The sequence below is a fragment of the Cornus florida genome, unplaced genomic scaffold (assembly GCF_030987335.1).
Source record: "Cornus florida cultivar Cherokee Brave unplaced genomic scaffold, ASM3098733v1 CherokeeBrave_3.0.0_Hap2_Chr04, whole genome shotgun sequence".
In the NCBI taxonomy this organism is placed as follows: domain Eukaryota; kingdom Viridiplantae; phylum Streptophyta; class Magnoliopsida; order Cornales; family Cornaceae; genus Cornus; species Cornus florida.
Genome location: NW_026775574.1, coordinates 83,970,803 through 83,990,321, shown reverse-complemented (window position 1 = coordinate 83,990,321; position 19,519 = coordinate 83,970,803). Strand labels below are relative to the sequence as shown.

Genomic DNA, 19,519 nt, shown 5'->3' with positions numbered 1-19,519 from the left:
ACTTTGTTAAACAAATGAGACCCAAATTATGATTATGTAGTCAAATTTTTTTCTTATATATTAATATTATTTATTTTGATTGTGTTTTTAACTAGGGTAAAAGAAATGACAATAATTGATATTATCTTGAAGTTAAGAATATTAATGACATTATGATAATTTCGTCATTACCTCATATAAATTAGTCAAAATTAAAAGACTTTCATATTTCAAATTATTATCTTTTAATAATTGTTGTTAATATATGAAGGGCGAATTACAACGATTTCTCCAGTTTGATAAATTATTCGGACCTCTCCTAAAAATGAAATTAACTTACACGGATCTCCCTTAAGTTGCTGTCAACGCAAGTTAATAATGGATTTTGCTGATGTCATGTACTGAATAAATTGAAATTTCCATATTACCCTTCGCCCATCTCCTCTCTCTCACACATTCAGATAGTACTATACTCATTTACTATAACAACTTGAGTGCATTTTAATAAATTGGACAAATCTGTTAGTGCATTTGACAATCCGCACGGCCGTCACTAGGAAAGGAGGTCTGTGTAAGTTGATTTTATTTTTAGAGAAAGTTCGAGTAATTTTTCAAAGCATATGAGAGGTCTTTGTAGTTTGTAATTATGACAAACTATACGGAAAGTCCTATAATTATAAAAAAAAATAAAAATTATAAGAGATGTCCACGTGATTTACTCATATGTGAATACATGAAAAAAGCATAATAAATAATTTAAAATTTAATTTACATGCTATATAACACAGAATTTTGGAAGGAATCACAGAGACTGACACAGTTATGTCCTCTTGCCAGCCAAGGGAAGAGCTGTTGTCTGATGGGCAGTGCATGGGAACAGTAAAAAAACCCAAGAGGATGACCAGAATGCTTGGTCGTTTGACTCTGACACTCCAAACAAAGGAAAAGCTTTCTTGGACTCATTTCCTTTGTCTTCTCTCACCCCATCAAAAGAGAACAACCCCTTTCTTTTCGACACTTTGTGCCTCATCCCTTTGTATGTTTCCCTTCCCTTCCCTTCCCTTCCCTTCCCTTTCCTCCTAAGCAATTAGAAACTAATGGCGCCCACAAAGTTTTGCATTTTCAAGGCTGAAGGCAATGTGTGTGTATCTGTGTGTGTGTGTGTATATATATATATATATATATAAATGAAAAAGAAGCTGTAGGGAATATTATCGATATACAGATAATAATAATTAAGATATAAACTATACTAATTTATCCAGGCTTTCACTAATTTTATCTTTAAAACTTGTCATCTTAGCATTTTACCTAAACTTATTTTAATATCTTTTTTTTTTATTAAAAATTAATTTTAAACAGGTATTAGATGGAATGAGATTGGACACTTATCAGCACTTTTTGTGTAAATGTTTAACTAGAGGTTAGTACCTCACCACCCATTGGTGGAGTCAAAAATCTTGATTTGGAGGGCCAAACTAATATTATATAATTAAAAATTACAAAATTTTAAAAATGTTTCAATTATTTATTTATTTATTTTTTGTGTACTTTGATTCTACAGACTACATTGGAAAAAAATATATATCACTATTATTTTGATGAAAGATTGATAACAAAAATGAACTATTTAAACAAAACAAAATCTTGAAAGTTTTGAAATCATTATGAACAAAATAGAAAAGTACTTTAGTAACTTATACAAAGAATAATTATAAGAAAAATTCATTTAACAAATGATAACTAAAAAATATCAGCATATATAATATCATTTTTGTTATTGCCATTTTTTGCTATCTTGATATCACAACATCTTAGTTTTTTCTTCTTCCCGGTTTTTCAAAACATCATCTAGCAAAAATGTCAGACAAAATAAGTTTATGTATTCTTTATTAAACATCATATAATTAATATTATACATATGTATGTATACATAAATGTAGGGATAGAGCCAAAAATTATGTTCCGGGGCTATAATATAATAAAAAAATTTGAGGCAGGGTAATTTTAAAGAATCAACACATACAAAATTGATTTTTTTTTTATTTAAAGTTCAGGGGGTAAATTTATAATTTTAATAAATTATACATACAACAATATAATTTTTTAAAAGTTGAGGGGGACACATCCCTCCCTCCCTCCCGATTTCTTTTTCCGGAATAACTATAACTGAGGCTAATAAATAAGTTTTGTGAAAAGGATTTGAGGGGGCCAACTAAATTATTCTATTAATTTTGAGACCACAATTGGAGTTTGAATTAAAAAAAAAAAAAAAAAAAAAAAAAAAAAAAAAAAAAGAAAAACAATTTTAAGGTAAACAGATTTTTTTTTTTGGGGGGCTGGGGGCTTATGGCCCCTGCCCCCCTCTGCCTCCATCCCAATCACTCGATGTGTCAAGCTTTTTCGGTACTATTCGCTCATATTTGCACGGATTCAAATTTATTATGTTACCAAATAATACAAATGTTTGTACCCCACCTTTTTTTGATGTATGTAAAATATTATTAGATTGAGGACCCAATACCGCTACATTGAGAATGGAACGTTCTCGTATGGAGAACATAATTTCAAAGAAAAAATGTCACTTTTGAGAGTGTTTTACTCTCAAACTAAATGTGTTATAAAAACGTTATGTCAATCACTAAGTCACATAATTTATCTTAATATATATCATTCTCACACTTCGAACACGTTCTCACTCTCGTATTCTGTTCGTGCTCTTAATCAAATTCTTACTACTTATAACTTAAATATGCCGCTCTCATGCTCTCGTTTTCAAATTCGCTCTCATTCTTATTTTATGTGATTTAGGTCAATCATCAATATAATTGAATAACTTAAAATAATGTATACTATACTAGGTTGGCCAAACCTAAAAGAAATGGGGTGAAAGTCAATTCAATAGAAGATGGATAAAGAGGGGGTCCTCCTCTTGTTATATTGCAACTAAAATCCTTATCAACCATTTATAATCTTCACCTCACCAAAATGGATAAATAGAGGGAGGGGCCTCATCTTTTGTGTTGCAATTGCACACCTAGGTGGTGTAGACCATGATGAGGCTATGAGCTGATTGGCCAATTATTGAGTAGTTCTGACATATATCTAATCACAAGAAAATGAAATAAAAAATAAAAGTTTAATATTTCAAAGCTTTTGAAAACTACCATTCATATAAAAATGATTTTAGACTCAACGAATTCTATACAGAGTTTTAATTTTGGGCTCGCTGATTCTTAATTTCCAGACATCTGCAGATTCAAGAGCCTATTGGGCCAATTATTGGGCTAGGGTTATTTCTAGTCTAATGGATCATTTGGGCTTATGTAGGAAGACCATGATATCAACCTATCTGTTCTATAGCTAATGAGTTTTTATTTTTTCCTTTGGTAAATTAATGAGCTTTATGGGGTCAACTAACTAAATGAATGTATTTGAGATTAAATAAAAGATTGGCCATTAAAAATCTTCACAGATGACCTGCTCAAATCAGTTCATGCATGTTGTTAGACTTTAAATGTAAATTAATACCTACCAAAAAAAATTGTCAATTAATAAATATAAGGGTTAAATGTTCTCACTCCCTAGGTTTTTCTTTATTGCCCAAATTAAATTTGTGAGAAAGTTACTCTCACACCCCTTACCAAAATAACGGCAGTTTATTTATTAACAGAAAAAGTGATTTTACCGTTGTACCCTTTTCTTTATTTAAGTGGATGCATGTGTCATTGAAACGTATGCACTTAAACTGCGAAATATCAATTTTACCCTTCATTTGATTACTCCGATACGATCTCACCCAATCCAATGTATTCTCTCTTTCTCTATCCATATTCTTCAAATCATTATATATATATATATATATATATATATTATATTGTGTATATACACAATATATGCTTCCATCTTCATCAAAGTTAGATCTAGCAGGATCCCAAATCAGTTTTGAGATTGAGAATTGCCAATCTAGCAGGATCCCAAATCAAAATTTTCTCATCTTCTTCTTCATTCTTCCTCTCTTTATATGTTTTTTCTCTGAATTTGAATCTTTTTGGTATATTAAGGAAATCATCATATAATCAAATGGGTATAACTGTATAAGGACTTCAGGTGAGAGAGAGTCCGTAAACTCAATAATTGGAGCAATACATGTGAGGTATAAAAGTCTAAGGCTAAAATGGTATTTTAAAAAAATGAATAAGGTTTATTTGGACATTTTGCAATAAGGAAGGATGGTTTTGACATTTTATTTTTTAAAACCTTTTGACATGACTCTACTTATCAACTAACATAAAGGGGTATGAGAAAAGTCATCCAAACCTAATGGGGAGGTTTGAGTTTTCTTTATCACTAATTTAATTTGTGAGTAATAAAAACAAGTCTAAGAGAGTAGTTGGAGTATTTAATCCTAAATTTAAATTAGAACTATATTTTTTAAATTAATAAAATCAATTCATTTGAACTCCTTCTATGTGTATGATCACCATTGCACCATTTTCTTAATACATGTGCACTAACCAGAGATACCTAGCAACAATCAGAAAAGAATTGAATAGAGGAATTTCCAGATCTAATCTATGTCCTTTAATGCCCTTGATCATGGGTGGTAGTTGATAACATGATAAAGGGTTCAGCATACAATATATATATATAATTATCTTTCTGGGCAATATCTACTTACTTAGGTAAATAGATAATCTTAACCTACGTTGATATGGTTTAATTAAACAAATGCACACATAAATCGTAATTATAAAATAAAAAATGTAAAAAAAGACCCTAATGTACTGTTTACATATAATTCAATAACATATAATAATTAAACCATGATGATTATCTATGATGGTATGACCTCATTGCCCAATTACACGTGATGATCTATGATGCTATGACCTCCAGGACCTCATTGCCCAACACAATATGATGTTATTACACTAGATACGTTGATGATTACATATAAATTACACGTGATATTGTGTTGTATGCACTAGATAATTAAGTAAATGGTTAAATTTGTAATCTAAAAGTTTAGGTAACTGTGGTTTATATGAAACTGGAGACACTGTGCAGTATAGAGGATCTGAATAGCTAGCCCCATAGGTTAACCTAGATAGGGGTGAAAATTCTTTATGATCAGATTTTTACAATCTTCACTATTAGATGGAGTGGGCCATCCCCTATATGCCATCTAGGCGTGTAGCCCATGATGATCTATGATGCTATGACCTCATTGCCCAATTATTGAGTAGACTACAATGCTTACATGGATGGGTGTCTTCAAAAGCTTCAATGGTATATATGTCATTTTGTAGACTGAACAAATTCTATACAGAGCTGTAATTTTGGGCTTTGTGATCCTTAATTTTCAAACCTATGCAGATTCCAGAGCCTATTGGGCCAATTATTGGGCTACTGCCAAAGGTGTTGGTGCTAATGTAGCAAGACCTTCATGACATCAACCTATATGCTCTGTCTCATGAGCTTTATGGTTCATTTGAATAAATGAATGTTTCATATATTAAATAAAAGATTGTCCCTTAAAAGTTTGTATTCAGAAATTCAAGATGATGATTTGAATGACATATTTTATTACAACTCTTATGTAATTATAATTCTTTTCAATATAGATTTCAAATTCCTCCTTGTACAACAACTTTTTTTAATTTGGAATCCATAGATATAATCCTCTCAAATCAATTCTTGCATGTTGTTACAAGTTAAATTAAATGTAAATTAATTTATCTAAATTTGAACTAGATTTTTCAAATTATTGAACCTGGTAAAGAAGTGGAAGTATAGTCATAATTCAGCTCTTTGGGTCAAATGGTTCTGGACTCAATTCTTTATGTAGGGAATTTTTTTCCACTATATGTCTATATACCATATCACTGTATATATGTTTCCTAATTTCTCTACTAGGGTGATTGATTGATGAGAAAATTGCTACTGTTTGATTAGGTTTCTTAATCATAGGAACTTAAATATGAATCTATATACCGCTGGATTCTTAGATTGAATGGAAAATTGAACCCACACATGACCATTCAACAAACATGTGGAAAATAATATTGATACATGGTCACTTCCTTTGTTGATTTATGTGAAACTTTTAAGGTTGCTTCCAGTTTTGTTTCTTGTAGTGTTAGCATTCACTTCACCGTTTGGGGGTTGTTTGAAAACCATAAATGTGACGTTTGTCTCGGAGAGAAGTTGTTAACACTTTTAGGGGATGCTTCCTACTTACAATATGTAGCTACGCTTTAAAAAATATCAATCTTAAAATTGTGTAAGGCGAAAAAGTTTACAATACTTCAGGATATTTTACATGTGGTACCTCGTCCTATGCACAATCATATTTTAAAAAAAAAACTCCTAATCTCTCGTGTATCAAGGCAAAGGCAAAGGCAAACTGAGAGGTTCTATACCTGTGCATTGGGGAAGGGTATTATGTGTAAATATCCCTCAGATATTGTATACTTTATCATGTAAAGTGACAAGTTTGTGTTTATTTCACCCTTTCAACTACTAGCATAAATCATTTTTAAAAAAATTCTTTTAGAAATCCACTTGGTGTAGTGAAATATGACTTTTATATTCAGGATAGAAGATCTTGCTTCTGTTCCAAAAAAGGATATTTCAAAATAAATTAAATAAAAGTGGATGAGATGTGCTCATATAATAGACACACTACAACAACCTAGTCGTAAAATATTGAGGAAATGGTTTGTGATGTAATCTCATGTTTGTGGGGATCAGAAGCTATGTTATATGATATCATACTGCATTATCATTATAATAAGATAAGGTTTTTATCAGATATATATAACATGGTATAATAATTATATATATATAATTTCAAATTCAAATGAAAGAGACATATGCATGCATCCTATGTTAGTTGTGTTCTATCCTCACTTTGAATTTAATATATGTGACCCATGTTGTTCCTTTTGGCTATAACCACAATTCCTTTCAAAGTTGACAATGATATTGCTGCCTTAGTTTTCAATCATTTCAATTATTTTCCTGTTGCTTCTTTCTGAAAGAAGATAGATATGTACTCTATGAACTACAGTTGTATATTATATGGAAAAAGAATATATAAAGATATGGTTTTGTACCTAATGGAAGTAATCAAAAGTCATAAAGTAAAGAACTAACATAATCTAGATTGAATTGGACCCCATCAAGAATGATGGTGTTTCACACATCGCATTTTGCAGGACTACTCATATCCCATAAACAAATCAATACAAGAACTTTCATGTAAATTTAACTGCCAATTATATATTTTCAAAATTGGTAGATGAAATGTCAAAAAAATTCAGATGAACGATGGAAAGCACTATCAAATAAGTCAGATTAATCAAAGGTTGTAATTTAATGATACTTCCTTACCTTCTAACGTAAAAAGTTGAACGTTCAAGCAAGCATGATTTTTTTAGCATTAAATACTAGTAATTTGTCTCATTTTTAGTTTTATACCTTTGAAATTTCAGCGTTGCCCTCCGAAATTATATATATATATATATATATATATATATATATATCACTTTTACCCCTTCACACCATTTTTTGGTCGCTGGGTTCAAGTCCCTATAAAGACAAAGTATAAGTCAAATCATAAAATTAAATTGTGATTCTGCCTAACAGGTGGTCTAGATTGCGCGAATTCCTCAATTAGTGCTCTCCTTGACAAAAGGATGAAAAAGTTGGGAGTTAAAAAAAGAAAAAGAAAAAAAGAAGAAGGGTTTGTTAGATTGCTTAAACCAACTGCATTGACATGGAAATTGTCTCCATTGGATAGTCTAAGGAGTAGATCATATTTAATTTCTTTGTTTTTTGAAAATAATTATTTTGTAGTTTTAAAAGGGTGTTGACATAAAGTGAGATTGATATTGGATTGAACATTGTTTAGTCTCACTTACTTTAAATGCTAATGATGTTGTGTTCTTTAATCAATCCAACTCTTTATAAGATGTTTAACTAATCCTTCTGAGTTCATAGAAATGAATGCCCTGTTTCTCTGTTATACACACACACACACACATTTGTAGGTTAATAACCCAACAAGACCATTTCGTAAGTGGTGAGAACTAAAAAAAAGGTTCAAATGATTTCTCTTTTAAGTGCGTTTGGTATAGATAGCTCTCAAATAATAACGAAATTCACTTTAAAAGGGTTATTTCAGCTCTTTAATTTATCAACAAATTTACAATTAATTTTTCAAATGCAAAAAAAAAAAAAAAAAAAGTCAACTTCTCAAAATTTCAGCACTACTAATTTGATAATAAACTTTTTAGCCCTAATTTTGTGGCAATAACAAACACGTAGAAACATGGTTTTTGTCCTTTCAGGGCTAAATTCATTATAATTTTGTGCCATTTAAGACTTTGGTAGCATTTTCCACTAGGTTACTATTACTTTCTTCTTTTCACCCATTTTTACTTATAAGATTTGAACTTTCAATTTTTTACTTTAAAAAAAATTATAAAGATGCATTGGATCATAATTTTTGGTTTGGCATTAACCTATGATGATTTGAGTAAAAGGCAAATATGCGAAGCAAACCAATTATAGGAGACATTTTATTTTCTTTATCTTCTATCTACCCATGCATCTCGAAACCTTGACCTAAAATTTTATAATTAAGATCCAAATCCTACTAATATAAAGATAGACTAGTAATTAAGAGAGACATTTACCTGCACAACATTCGTTTTTTATTAAGGCTCCATTCGTTTGGATATAAAATATTTTAAATTTTTTTAATATTTGGTTGTCGTAAAATATTTACAAAGAAAAAAAAATATTAAAACCTAATAAAAATAACTTACTCGTCAATTCTCTATAAGTTATTTTATAAGTCCGGCCTGATGGGCTCGACCTTAACCTCAATATAGATATTTGTCAAAAAATAAAAAATAAAACCTGAAAAAAATATTTTACTCCGAATCAAATACAGCTTAAGTTAATGGCCTAATGATCTCATCATCCCTAATTCAATCATAAGGCAAAAGATTAAAACATAAACACTCATACTAAGCTAGAGTAGTTTACCTAACCATCATTATTATTTGCTATATTAGTTTTTTTCAAGATTTGTGCTAGGCACAAAGCAACCACATGATTGGTGTGATTTTTTCTACTTTGACAGTATCACCTACCAAAAAAAAAAAAAAAAAAAAATCCTATTGCTCTCTTCACCCTAATGAGCATTATATATATAATCCTCAACTAATATGTCTTTTACACCCAATGTGCATGTAAGACTTTCAATTATTTTGGAATCAATCAGATCATTGGTTTATATTAAACCTAATGCCAAACTGCTTTCTTGATTTATTCAGTAGAATGGTTGTTAGTTGATTTTAACACAGTTTTATAATAACTCAAAACAAGAAGATGTTTCACACTAATTATATTCTAAAGGATGGTATGACTAAGATTAGAGGAATTATTTAATTAATTAAGAACTAATCAAATTAAACACCTATATAATAATACAAAAAACTTGTTTAAAATGAGTTCATCCAATAGATGGAAAGCTGTTCTAATTAATTTAAAATTTGTTTCTAGATTCCCCATTATGATAATGCCAAATAAGTACAAATATAAGATGGCAATGAAAGTCATTTTCTATGTCAAATAGTGGAAAAAGCACTTAGAATATGAACTCAAGTTGGGATTCTGAGACATTGGAGTTTGGATCAAGAAAACGATTTAAGTAAATTAAAGGCATATAACAAGCTGGTCCATTTAGTCATGCTACTTAATAAGACAAACACATCCAAACAGGGAATAGCAAAACTAGGGTCTATCTTTCATACTAAAATCTCCATCTAGATATGATTAATTATTAATATGAAAACTTACTTTTTATTCAAGAAAATAATAACAAACTATTTTAACTGTCAAATACGTTATATATTCAATTCTCTCCCGGATGACTTTATACATAAGTCGCACATATATCGAAAAGCCAACTCTACATGAATGCATTTTTCTGATTTTCACACACTGCACCAAGTGAAGCTTAAATCGCTAACTTTTTCTTAAAAAAAGAGATCATGTTATCAGAATTAATGATTCGTCGTGTACATGTACAGTTCGGTTGCGAAAATAATAATTTTTAAAAGATATGTTTTTCTTTTTTTAACCTCCATCTCATCCCATGTTTTACACACCATGGGACCATGACAGGTAAACCAAAGTCATTGAATCACATGAGACACAAACAGGAACTGATATTTCAAAATAGATATATATTTTTTTTCTTGTAGGGTTACAAAAAGGGGATGATCAGATGAAGCTACTGTCATTGAGTACACAGCATTGGTGGCTATTAACCACCCAAATTTACAAATTTTTGCTAATGGAAATCTTAAAAAAAAAAAGTGCTAGATAAAGTGAACCAATTTAACGTGAAAACAGTACTAGACTGAATGACTATGGATGCATTTATGAAATTTACGTTAATGAAAATAGTAGATAGAACGATTATGGACTGATCGATGCATTTATGAGATTTACGTGAATGCATCAACGGTGGACAATAGTCCTACTAGAATCATTTTCCCTTGAACCAAACATGCCTGTAGGTATATGTGGTTCACATTTTCTTTAAAGTCTAACCAATTCAATCCTATCCTTGCTAATCTTGTGTACAATTTCAATCATTAATCTTTTGTGATTAATGACATTTATTAGATGGGCATTGCAAGTAATGATGTAAATAGAACAATTTATCAAAGAAGAAATTGATTGATCTAATGATGGTTAGGTTTACTACATTATCACATAAAGTTTCTAGGTTAATTGGCCTTTATTAAAGAGGATAGCTTGTGGAAGTTAATGATAGTCATTCTTGTGGACAGCCTAGCCAATTAATTGACTTGTAGACCATTCGTCCTTGCCATATAGAAGTCCAATTTTCTATCAATTAAAAGCAGTTAGGTGTGTAATAGTAATATGTATATGATGTTTTCCTTTAATTGGAGGACGGCAAGTTGTCTCTTCAATTCCTTCAGAAATTGTACAAGTTTAGTTTGAAAGTTGATTTCTTAAGCCTTTATTCTTGCAAGTAATGTTACACTTTAGCCAAATTTCCAACTAAAATGGTGTTGGTTGATCAATATCAACTCTCTCTCTCTCTCTCTCTCTCTCTCTCTCTCACACACACACACACAGCAGTGAGCACATTTTAAATGTGATTCCCTTCCTCAGATCCATAGCTTAATCAACCACCCACTTTCCAAAATATTGGTGGAACTTCCCCTCTCCCAAACCACCTTTCACCTCTCAATTTTCTTTATATTTACGCCATGGAAACAACACACACACTAGCTAATAGGAGTATTTAAATTGGGAACTAGAGTAACCCCCCCTAGACATCATTTTCATGATAATTTTCACAAAAATTTGTTGCGAGCCCATCTCACCTTGTTAATCATAAGGGCTACGTAAGACTTAACAATACCTAGATTGACCTCCTTTACTCTATTCTGTATTGTAGTAAACTAGTTTTGCAATATATTACGTCACAATACAACATATTGCATCACGAGATATAATATTCATGCAACAATAATATAACTAAAACTTATGCAACACATTTACATCAAAAATGCAACTCCCATGTGACATATTACATCGTGTTGTAACACTTATGTAACATATTTATATCGAAAATGTAATTATTATATTTTCAATTTAAAATTATTGCGTTAACTATTTAAAATTTAAAATTATTGGGTTAGTAAATTAACGTAACAGACACAAGTAAAAACGACACTGAAAAAGATCTTTATTGGTACATAGATACTCCAAATTGATGCTATACAAAGGTATCTAATCTACTACTCATGCCTGTATATCTAATAAGCTGTATATATATAAAAGAGGAATATACACGAGGTAGTTTCCCAAAAACAAATGATAAACCACAAGAGGTCCCTACGTCTTACCTACAAGGATATCATTATAAGATAAGCTTTTTCTCAACCATTCACACAGAGACAGAGAGAGAGTGTGTTTATTTTCAAAGTAAACCTTTGGTGGAAAATATCCAATTAAAAAGAGGGTTCATCCAATTCTCTTTCCTTCTAAGCCTGCATTATATTAATCTTACGTACCCCACCTAGCAAATCATTATATATATACCACCACTCATATTAGTATTAGTTATCATAGTGTCCTCTATCTCTCTCTCTCTCCCCTCCCTCCCTCTCTCTCTCTCTCTCTCTCTCTCTCTCTCACACACACACACACACTGTGTGTGTATTGTGTGAGTGCTGGTAGCTGGGTGCTGGTTTGGAGATTTGTCAGGTTGAAAATGGGCAGGAAATGTTCACATTGTGGCAACATGGGTCACAATTCAAGGACATGCATGAATCACAGAGGAGGTCTTATTAATGGTGGTCTAAAGCTCTTTGGGGTGCAACTTGACATATCTAATATTTCTTCGTCTTCATCATTTCCTGATGCCTTGAAAAAGAGCTTCAGCATGGATTGCTTAATGCCAGCTTCATCGTCGTTTGTCTCTTCATCAACACCCTCTTCTTCAACATCCTCTCTTGCTCTCTCCATAGATGAAAATTTTGACAAAATGTCCAATAATGGTTATGTCTCTGATGGCCTAATTAAACGAGCTCAAGAGAGGAAGAAAGGTCAGTTTCAATATTGAATTTCATATTAATCTCTCTGTTTATTGCTTTAGTTAGTAGTTCTCTTCTTCATTTTTTTTTTTTTTTTTTTTTTTTCTTCTTCTTCTAATTATTGTTGGATCTATGTCATGGTGATCCAAGTCCACTCTATCTACAAGTTGTCTTTCTTTATATATATTCTGTTAAAAGATTTGATTTAATTCATGAGTTGTTTGATTGTTAGTCTAGTTTATTTATTTATTTTTTTCGGTAAATTAGTTTAGTTTGTTGTTTCTACAAGTACTTGCCAAAAGATCTATGGTAAGAAGTTTAATGACCTTGTTTATGGTCTTTACTTCAACTTACAGTTAATTCCCATGCAACTAAAAAACATGGCAATTTTCATTATTAATTTCTTATTGTTTCTCATCTCTAAGGAAGATATATTTATATATGTTTGTGTCTCTGTGGTTTTTTTCCTATATCAATCTTCAGGTACTTCTTTTAGTTTTTTAAATATTTTCAAGATATCCATCTTCTATCCTTTTTGGTACTATAGCTTTTCAAAACTTCAAGATATCCATTCTTTATCCTCACCCCTCTGCCAGCTCCCAAAATTATATATATATATATAAATTAAAAATAAAAAATGAAAAAAAAGGCATAATCTTGTAGTCACATTTATTTAGTAATTTGTCTGAGAACTATGGATTTGTTGCAAAATTCTGATTCTTTCAATATATTGATAATTTTTTTTAATAAAAAAATAAAAAAGAATGGATGCTAGTTCAATTATTTCCATGGCGTGGCTAATGTTCCGGACTACTGCGCAGGTGTGCCATGGACCGAAGAGGAGCACCGGATATTTCTAGTCGGCCTTGAAAAGCTGGGCAAGGGTGATTGGAGAGGCATCTCCAAGAACTTTGTGACCACAAGAACTCCAACCCAAGTGGCCAGTCATGCACAGAAGTACTTTCTTCGACATAACTGTCTCAACAAGAAGAAACGCCGCCCTAGCCTCTTCGACGTGGTATATATTTACCAGTAAATTACGACCTGTTTGATTTGTAACTCTAAGAATAGTTTTTTATTTTCTAATTAAATTCTCATTTTTCCAATGGCCTTCTTCTTGCAGGTGGAAAGGGACAAATTCGCCATCCAATCACTCAATACTAAAATTTCTATGTCAATTCCACATGGGTTGTCACCAAAGACAAATGCTTCAATGTTAAGTTATCATTCCTTAGAACAGGATTCGAAATCAAACCATCTATCAATGGCTAGTTGGCTATATGGACCACTTGAATCACAGTCTACCACTTCAAATTTAGCTAACGCCTCTGTTCAAAGTGGAGCGCCTGATTTGGAGCTTACCCTGGCAGCCCCGAAGCCCAAAAGTCAAAGTGAATCATCCTCAAGACGACGCGTTTTAGTAGGACCAATTAGTGTGATATGAAAACAACATCACAAAGTGTTTCATGCAGATCAATGAAGATACAACTATGTTTATGTACACCTGCAAATTGTCCATGCATTAATTCATGTTCTATCAATAGAACCAGAATGTTCACCTTATTGTCTTCAGGAATTTATACTTATTTTCACTACAATATGTAGACTTATGATAATGGTATTAATTGTAGACTTATGATAATTGTATTATACATTTGATAGAGAGGCTTTTGCTCTCCTCTCCAAAGCCTCCAAAGGTTGTGCGTTCGAACTACTATAAGATATATATATATATATATTGCTTTCGTTATGGGACACAATTTTTGACAATGAAGTAATAAAAGTAATAGATTGGGTTGAGCTTCGAGGGCTTATCTATTTGTTTGTTCAAGCTTGGTTTGCGGAACTTGAAATGAGATTCATTTATCATGTTGTCTGACAAGGTTATACTACCACGCAAGTGGCATTACAGATGATTGATATGAATAATTTGCATGCTGGGATATTTAGAATTCTCCACTTCTATAGATAATATTCTCTAAAATAATATAGAATTGTATAGTAACCTTGTAAATATCTTAGATATTCTTTTGTAGTATTCTTCGTCGTTGGATAGACCATGTGTACAAATTATTGTCATTGTACAAAACCGAGCTGGCCTATAAATAGGTTGGCAGATCATTTGCCCCACACACCAAAGAAGAAAAAGTTGTAAAACATTCTATAGTACAATATTATAGGTTGTTCATTACTTGAAAAACACCAACACAATCAAATTTAAAATTTATGGTTAATTTTAGGAGTCTACCTTCTACTTTAGTAAACTTTTGTTTGGAAAGATGATTATTTTGATTACTATTATGACCAAGTAAATTTACATAGGCAATTTACAGGCTCACTGCAATCATTCACTTCTACACCGAGCCTTTTTGAAAATTTATGTGTGTACAAAATATATGTGTATATATATATATATATAAATATTTCAGAACACTTTCAACTGTGACCGACAAGTATTTGAGATGCGTTTGTGTGTTCGAATATCAGACACTACCATGGCACCTAGGTGCCTTCTAAATGGCAACTATGCTACTTTTAAAAGTATTGATCCAAAAATAAATAAATAGAAATTCTATAATTCACAAATTTGGACGGACACTAGTCAAAAGCAAGTCCATACACATCGGCTTATCACCTGCAACACCATTTTTATGCATAGTTCTAAGTCATAATAATTATTACACATGATCCTAAACCAAAGTCGACACAAAAAATAAGTTAATACATTTATTTGCATGTCAATATAATTTCGAAATCATAAAATAATTTGTCTCTAAATCATAGTCAACTCAAGTGATTAGATTTACCAGTCACATACCCAATAGCCGAAACATGTATGAACACGTATACAAAGGGAAGAGAGGAGGAAAAAGAAAAGAACAAGTGGAGGGTAATTAAGCACAAAATTGAAGCTTTTCAAATGCTAAAACCATCTGGAAGACCCAATAAAGTCCACTTCAGTTTGGTAGGAGAACGTGACATGGATGAGTAAAATTAGTCACAGAATTCCTATCCATGAGTTCTTGTAATAAAAAATAAATAAATAAATAAAAATTAGAATACACATACATATATAAATAGATATATATATAGATACAGAACTCCTATTCTTGGCATTTTAAATTCATTTATACCATTTAATCTTTATCTTGGACAAAGAAATGAAATAAGTCAAGTCATTCGATGGAAACTAATAATTATAAGACATACACATGTTTGACCCACTAAATGGGATGTCTTATATGTTGATTAACAATGATGGTTTAATCTTATAAAATAAATTGATGTTACCAACATGAGTTGAGAGCTGACCTGGCTTCACAACTAGTGTCGACATATGTATGGCTAAATAATTCATTGCTAGCTTCTAATTAATTAAACCATCCTTATATTTATCAAAACAATCCCTCCCCTCAATTTTGATTTTGAAAGATTCGTCATTTTATAATCATTTACAAGAAATAATAACATATCAACAACCAAACAGATATTTATACTTTATTTCATACAATCATCACCAACATATAGGATTTTTATACATGTTGTCGTCAATTACATTAACGTCAAATTTAAAGATATTGAATTGATAATTTGAATTTGAAATAAAATATATTTAATTTAAAAATCATACTAAAATATCTCTCGTCTCAAGTTAAAAAATATAAATAAAACAAAATTTTAAAATATCACAAAATTATGGCCCATGTTTTCCAAGTTAAAGAGGTGCTTGTCTGCTATTAGTTGATCAAAAGTCCAAAAAAGCCAGAGTCTCTGAAACCACGTCAAATAATTTTTTTGCTGTTTTGGGTATATATAGAAACATATATATTTTTTCGTCCTCAATAGACTAGGTAAAGTAGACAACATCAAAGTCAATTTTAGAATTTAAATTTCGAATTTCGAACCAAATTGTCAATTGGGCAAATATAATGCTTTAATATCTTGTTTTTCTTCTACGTTAAGTTGTCATTCCTTAAAGCAGCATTCAAAATCAAACCAACTATTAATGTCTGGTTGGCAATATGGATCATTTGAATCACAGTCTAGCATTTCAAAGTGGAGAACTTGATCCGGAGCTTACCCTGGCAGCCCAAAGGGCCAAATATGTCTTCAAGAGGTCGCCTTCTGGTAGGACCAGATAGCATGATTTGAAAATAATATTATGAACAAGACGACGTGAACCAGATAAAGTAATCAGAAAATAATATCATTGAAAACAATGAAGATACGGCTATATGTATGTATACACACGGGCGGAGCCAGCATGTGCTCAGGGGCAGCTGGCCCATCTACTCCTGAATCCACTATATTTTATGTATATAATTTGTAATTATTTATAAAATACTCCGATAAACTTTATAAATTATCCTCTATAAAATTATATATTTCTAAAAACGCCTTTAATTCTTTATTCATTTTCTTTGTTATTCTTCAAATTTCTTTTTGTTATCTTCAAAAACTTTTGTATTCTTTTTTTTACAATTAAAACCTATTTTTTTCCTTCAAAATTCTCTCATATTTTTTCTTTTTATTTCATTTTCTTCTTTAAAATTTCATTTTTGTTCTTAAAAATTTCTTTTTTCATGCACTCATGCATAATTTATGTGCAATAAATTCTTTCTTTTTTTTTTCTCTCTCTTCTTATTCATTTTTTATTCACTTATTCTAATGTAATGTTGTTACGCTATTATATTTTCTGCGTGTTTGGAAAAAAAATTATTTTGTCAGTGTTAACATACCTCCTGAAACCAAATTCCTAGCTCCGCCCGTGTATACAATCATATTTTCAATGCATTTCTTCATATTCTATCAATCGAGATTATGTTCACCTTATTGTCAAGAAGAATTTTAAATTATTTTTACTATACTTGATTGATATTTTTAGTATCATTCATTTATTTTGATAGGAGTAATATTGTGGGTATGTGTTAATTAGCTCGAACACAAATAATATTTGACAGTAAATAATAAAATTGATAAATTGAGCGTAAAGGCTTATCTATTTTAACACTCTAGAGTCGCAAGTACCAAGTAGCATTGTAATATATATTCTTGATATTGTTTTGGAATATCTTAGAACCAACTTCTAGAATTTTCCCCAATCAGACTACATGTGTATAAATTATAGTCATTCATTGTAAAGCCACTCCGTGTATATATATAAGTTGGGAGTTCATTTGCTCTCAACAAGCAACCAAGAGTTGTAAAGGGTACCTCACACCTTCTTTTCCGTGGTATTTGAGGTTCATGAATAAATTGAGGAGTCTACATTTTGACTATGGTTGTGTAAATTTTCTTGCTGATCAGATTGCATTAATTCTTACCATTAATATATTAGGTTCAAATAGGGACCTCAATTGTAATGAAGAAGTCAAAGAAATCATATACCTCTTTCTCCAGGACCAACACGATCTACTCAATGCAATCCACGAATTCCCGAATGTAAATGCTAACATGATTCCCCATGAAAACGGTTAAAACTACTTGTATTGAGCAAATTATGTAATTAAGTCTTTTATTTTTAATTTTATCAAATTATGAAAATTTAAAAAGTGATATTTAGATTAAATTAATATTTAAATATTACATAATTTTTTATATTTAACATTTTATATGATTTATAAATTTAGAGATGGGATCTTTGTATGACTTAGTTTGGTAGAATATGGCATAATTGACAAGTTGTTGGTGCGGATGAAATTCTCAGTCAAATTCGTTTGTGTACATGGAATACCAGTAAGGCAATTGAGCATCATTGAAATGGATTCTCATGACAAACAATATATTAAATCTGTCACGATTAGACCACTATAACAAATTAGGTCTGTTATGACCAATGAAAGTATACCATATGAATATTTAGTGAGACTGATTTGAAAATTTCATCTTAAATACTTGAGCAATTAACTTGCAGATGAAGGAAGGAAACAAAAATGACCAAAATTGATCAATTGATCAAGGTTTGAAATTGGTAAATACTTATGTCGCATTTGATGACACATTTTTGGTGATCACAAACATAACTTTAATACATTTTTAAACAAGTTCGAATATAAGATTGAACCAAAATGAATAAATATGATTAAGGACCAATCAATTAAAATCAACCAAGAAGATGACTCAAGAGCTGAAAGATGTGCGAACATGTATACAAAGGAAGAAAAAAGAAAAAAAAAAAAGGGTGATTGAGCACAGAATTAAAGCTTTCAAATTGGAGGCTCACCTCACAACTTGGATTGGGAGTGCGAATCCCATTAGGGCCACCCTCAGAAAAATTTCTAAGTAATTGTTCAGTGCATGTGGGATAAAACATGATTTCGATAGTAAATTATGGAATTCCTTAAGTGACCGGACATCCAAGTTCCAAAAAAAAAAAAACAAAGAGGGGGTCAACTTCCATACTTAGAACATTGCTAAAGCAATCTGGGAAGACTTAAAAGAAGTCCACTCCAGTTTGGTAGGAGAATGTGAAATGTATGACTACAAGAGTCACACAATTCCAAGGTAGGTACAGAAATATTTGAATATATGATATACATATATAAAAACTAATATAACTATACATATACAAAGCTTGGCATTTTGTTTTCATTCATTCCATTGCTATCTTGGAAAAATAACTGAAATAAGTCAAGTCACTCAATGGATCAATTAATGTAGTACCAAAGTACCTAGGTATGTTTCTCATTGCTTAACTAATAATTACAATACATACGCATGTTTGACCCAATAAATGGCTGTCCTATTGATGGACTATGACTATATGTAATATTTTAGAAATTAGAATAGTTGGGTGTTGGATTATTTCTTCCATGAATGTGAGTTGAGAGCTGACCTGGTTTTCACAACTAGTACAGTGAACATATGCCTAAATAATTCATTGC

General features: G+C 30.9%; 1 protein-coding gene across 1 annotated transcript; it reads left to right on the top strand.

Moving 5' to 3' along the window:
- The first annotated feature begins 12,171 nt into the window (after window positions 1-12,171).
- Window positions 12,172-14,233, top strand: LOC132303708 (transcription factor MYBS3-like). The gene is made up of 3 exons (XM_059801090.1): window positions 12,172-12,647; window positions 13,457-13,653; window positions 13,759-14,233. The coding sequence occupies exons 1-3, from the start codon at window positions 12,314-12,316 to the stop codon at window positions 14,077-14,079; spliced, it is 852 nt and encodes a 283-aa protein (XP_059657073.1). The 5' UTR covers window positions 12,172-12,313; the 3' UTR covers window positions 14,080-14,233.
- The last annotated feature ends 5,286 nt before the right edge of the window (window positions 14,234-19,519 follow it).

Coding starts and splice junctions, on each gene's coding strand:
- LOC132303708 (XM_059801090.1), top strand. CDS start 12,314: ATGGGCAGGAAATGTTCACATTGTGGCAACATGGGTCACAATTCAAGG. Junction 12,648..13,456: donor AGCTCAAGAGAGGAAGAAAG/GTCAGTTTCAAT, acceptor ACTACTGCGCAG/GTGTGCCATGGACCGAAGAG. Junction 13,654..13,758: donor GCCCTAGCCTCTTCGACGTG/GTATATATTTAC, acceptor TTCTTCTTGCAG/GTGGAAAGGGACAAATTCGC.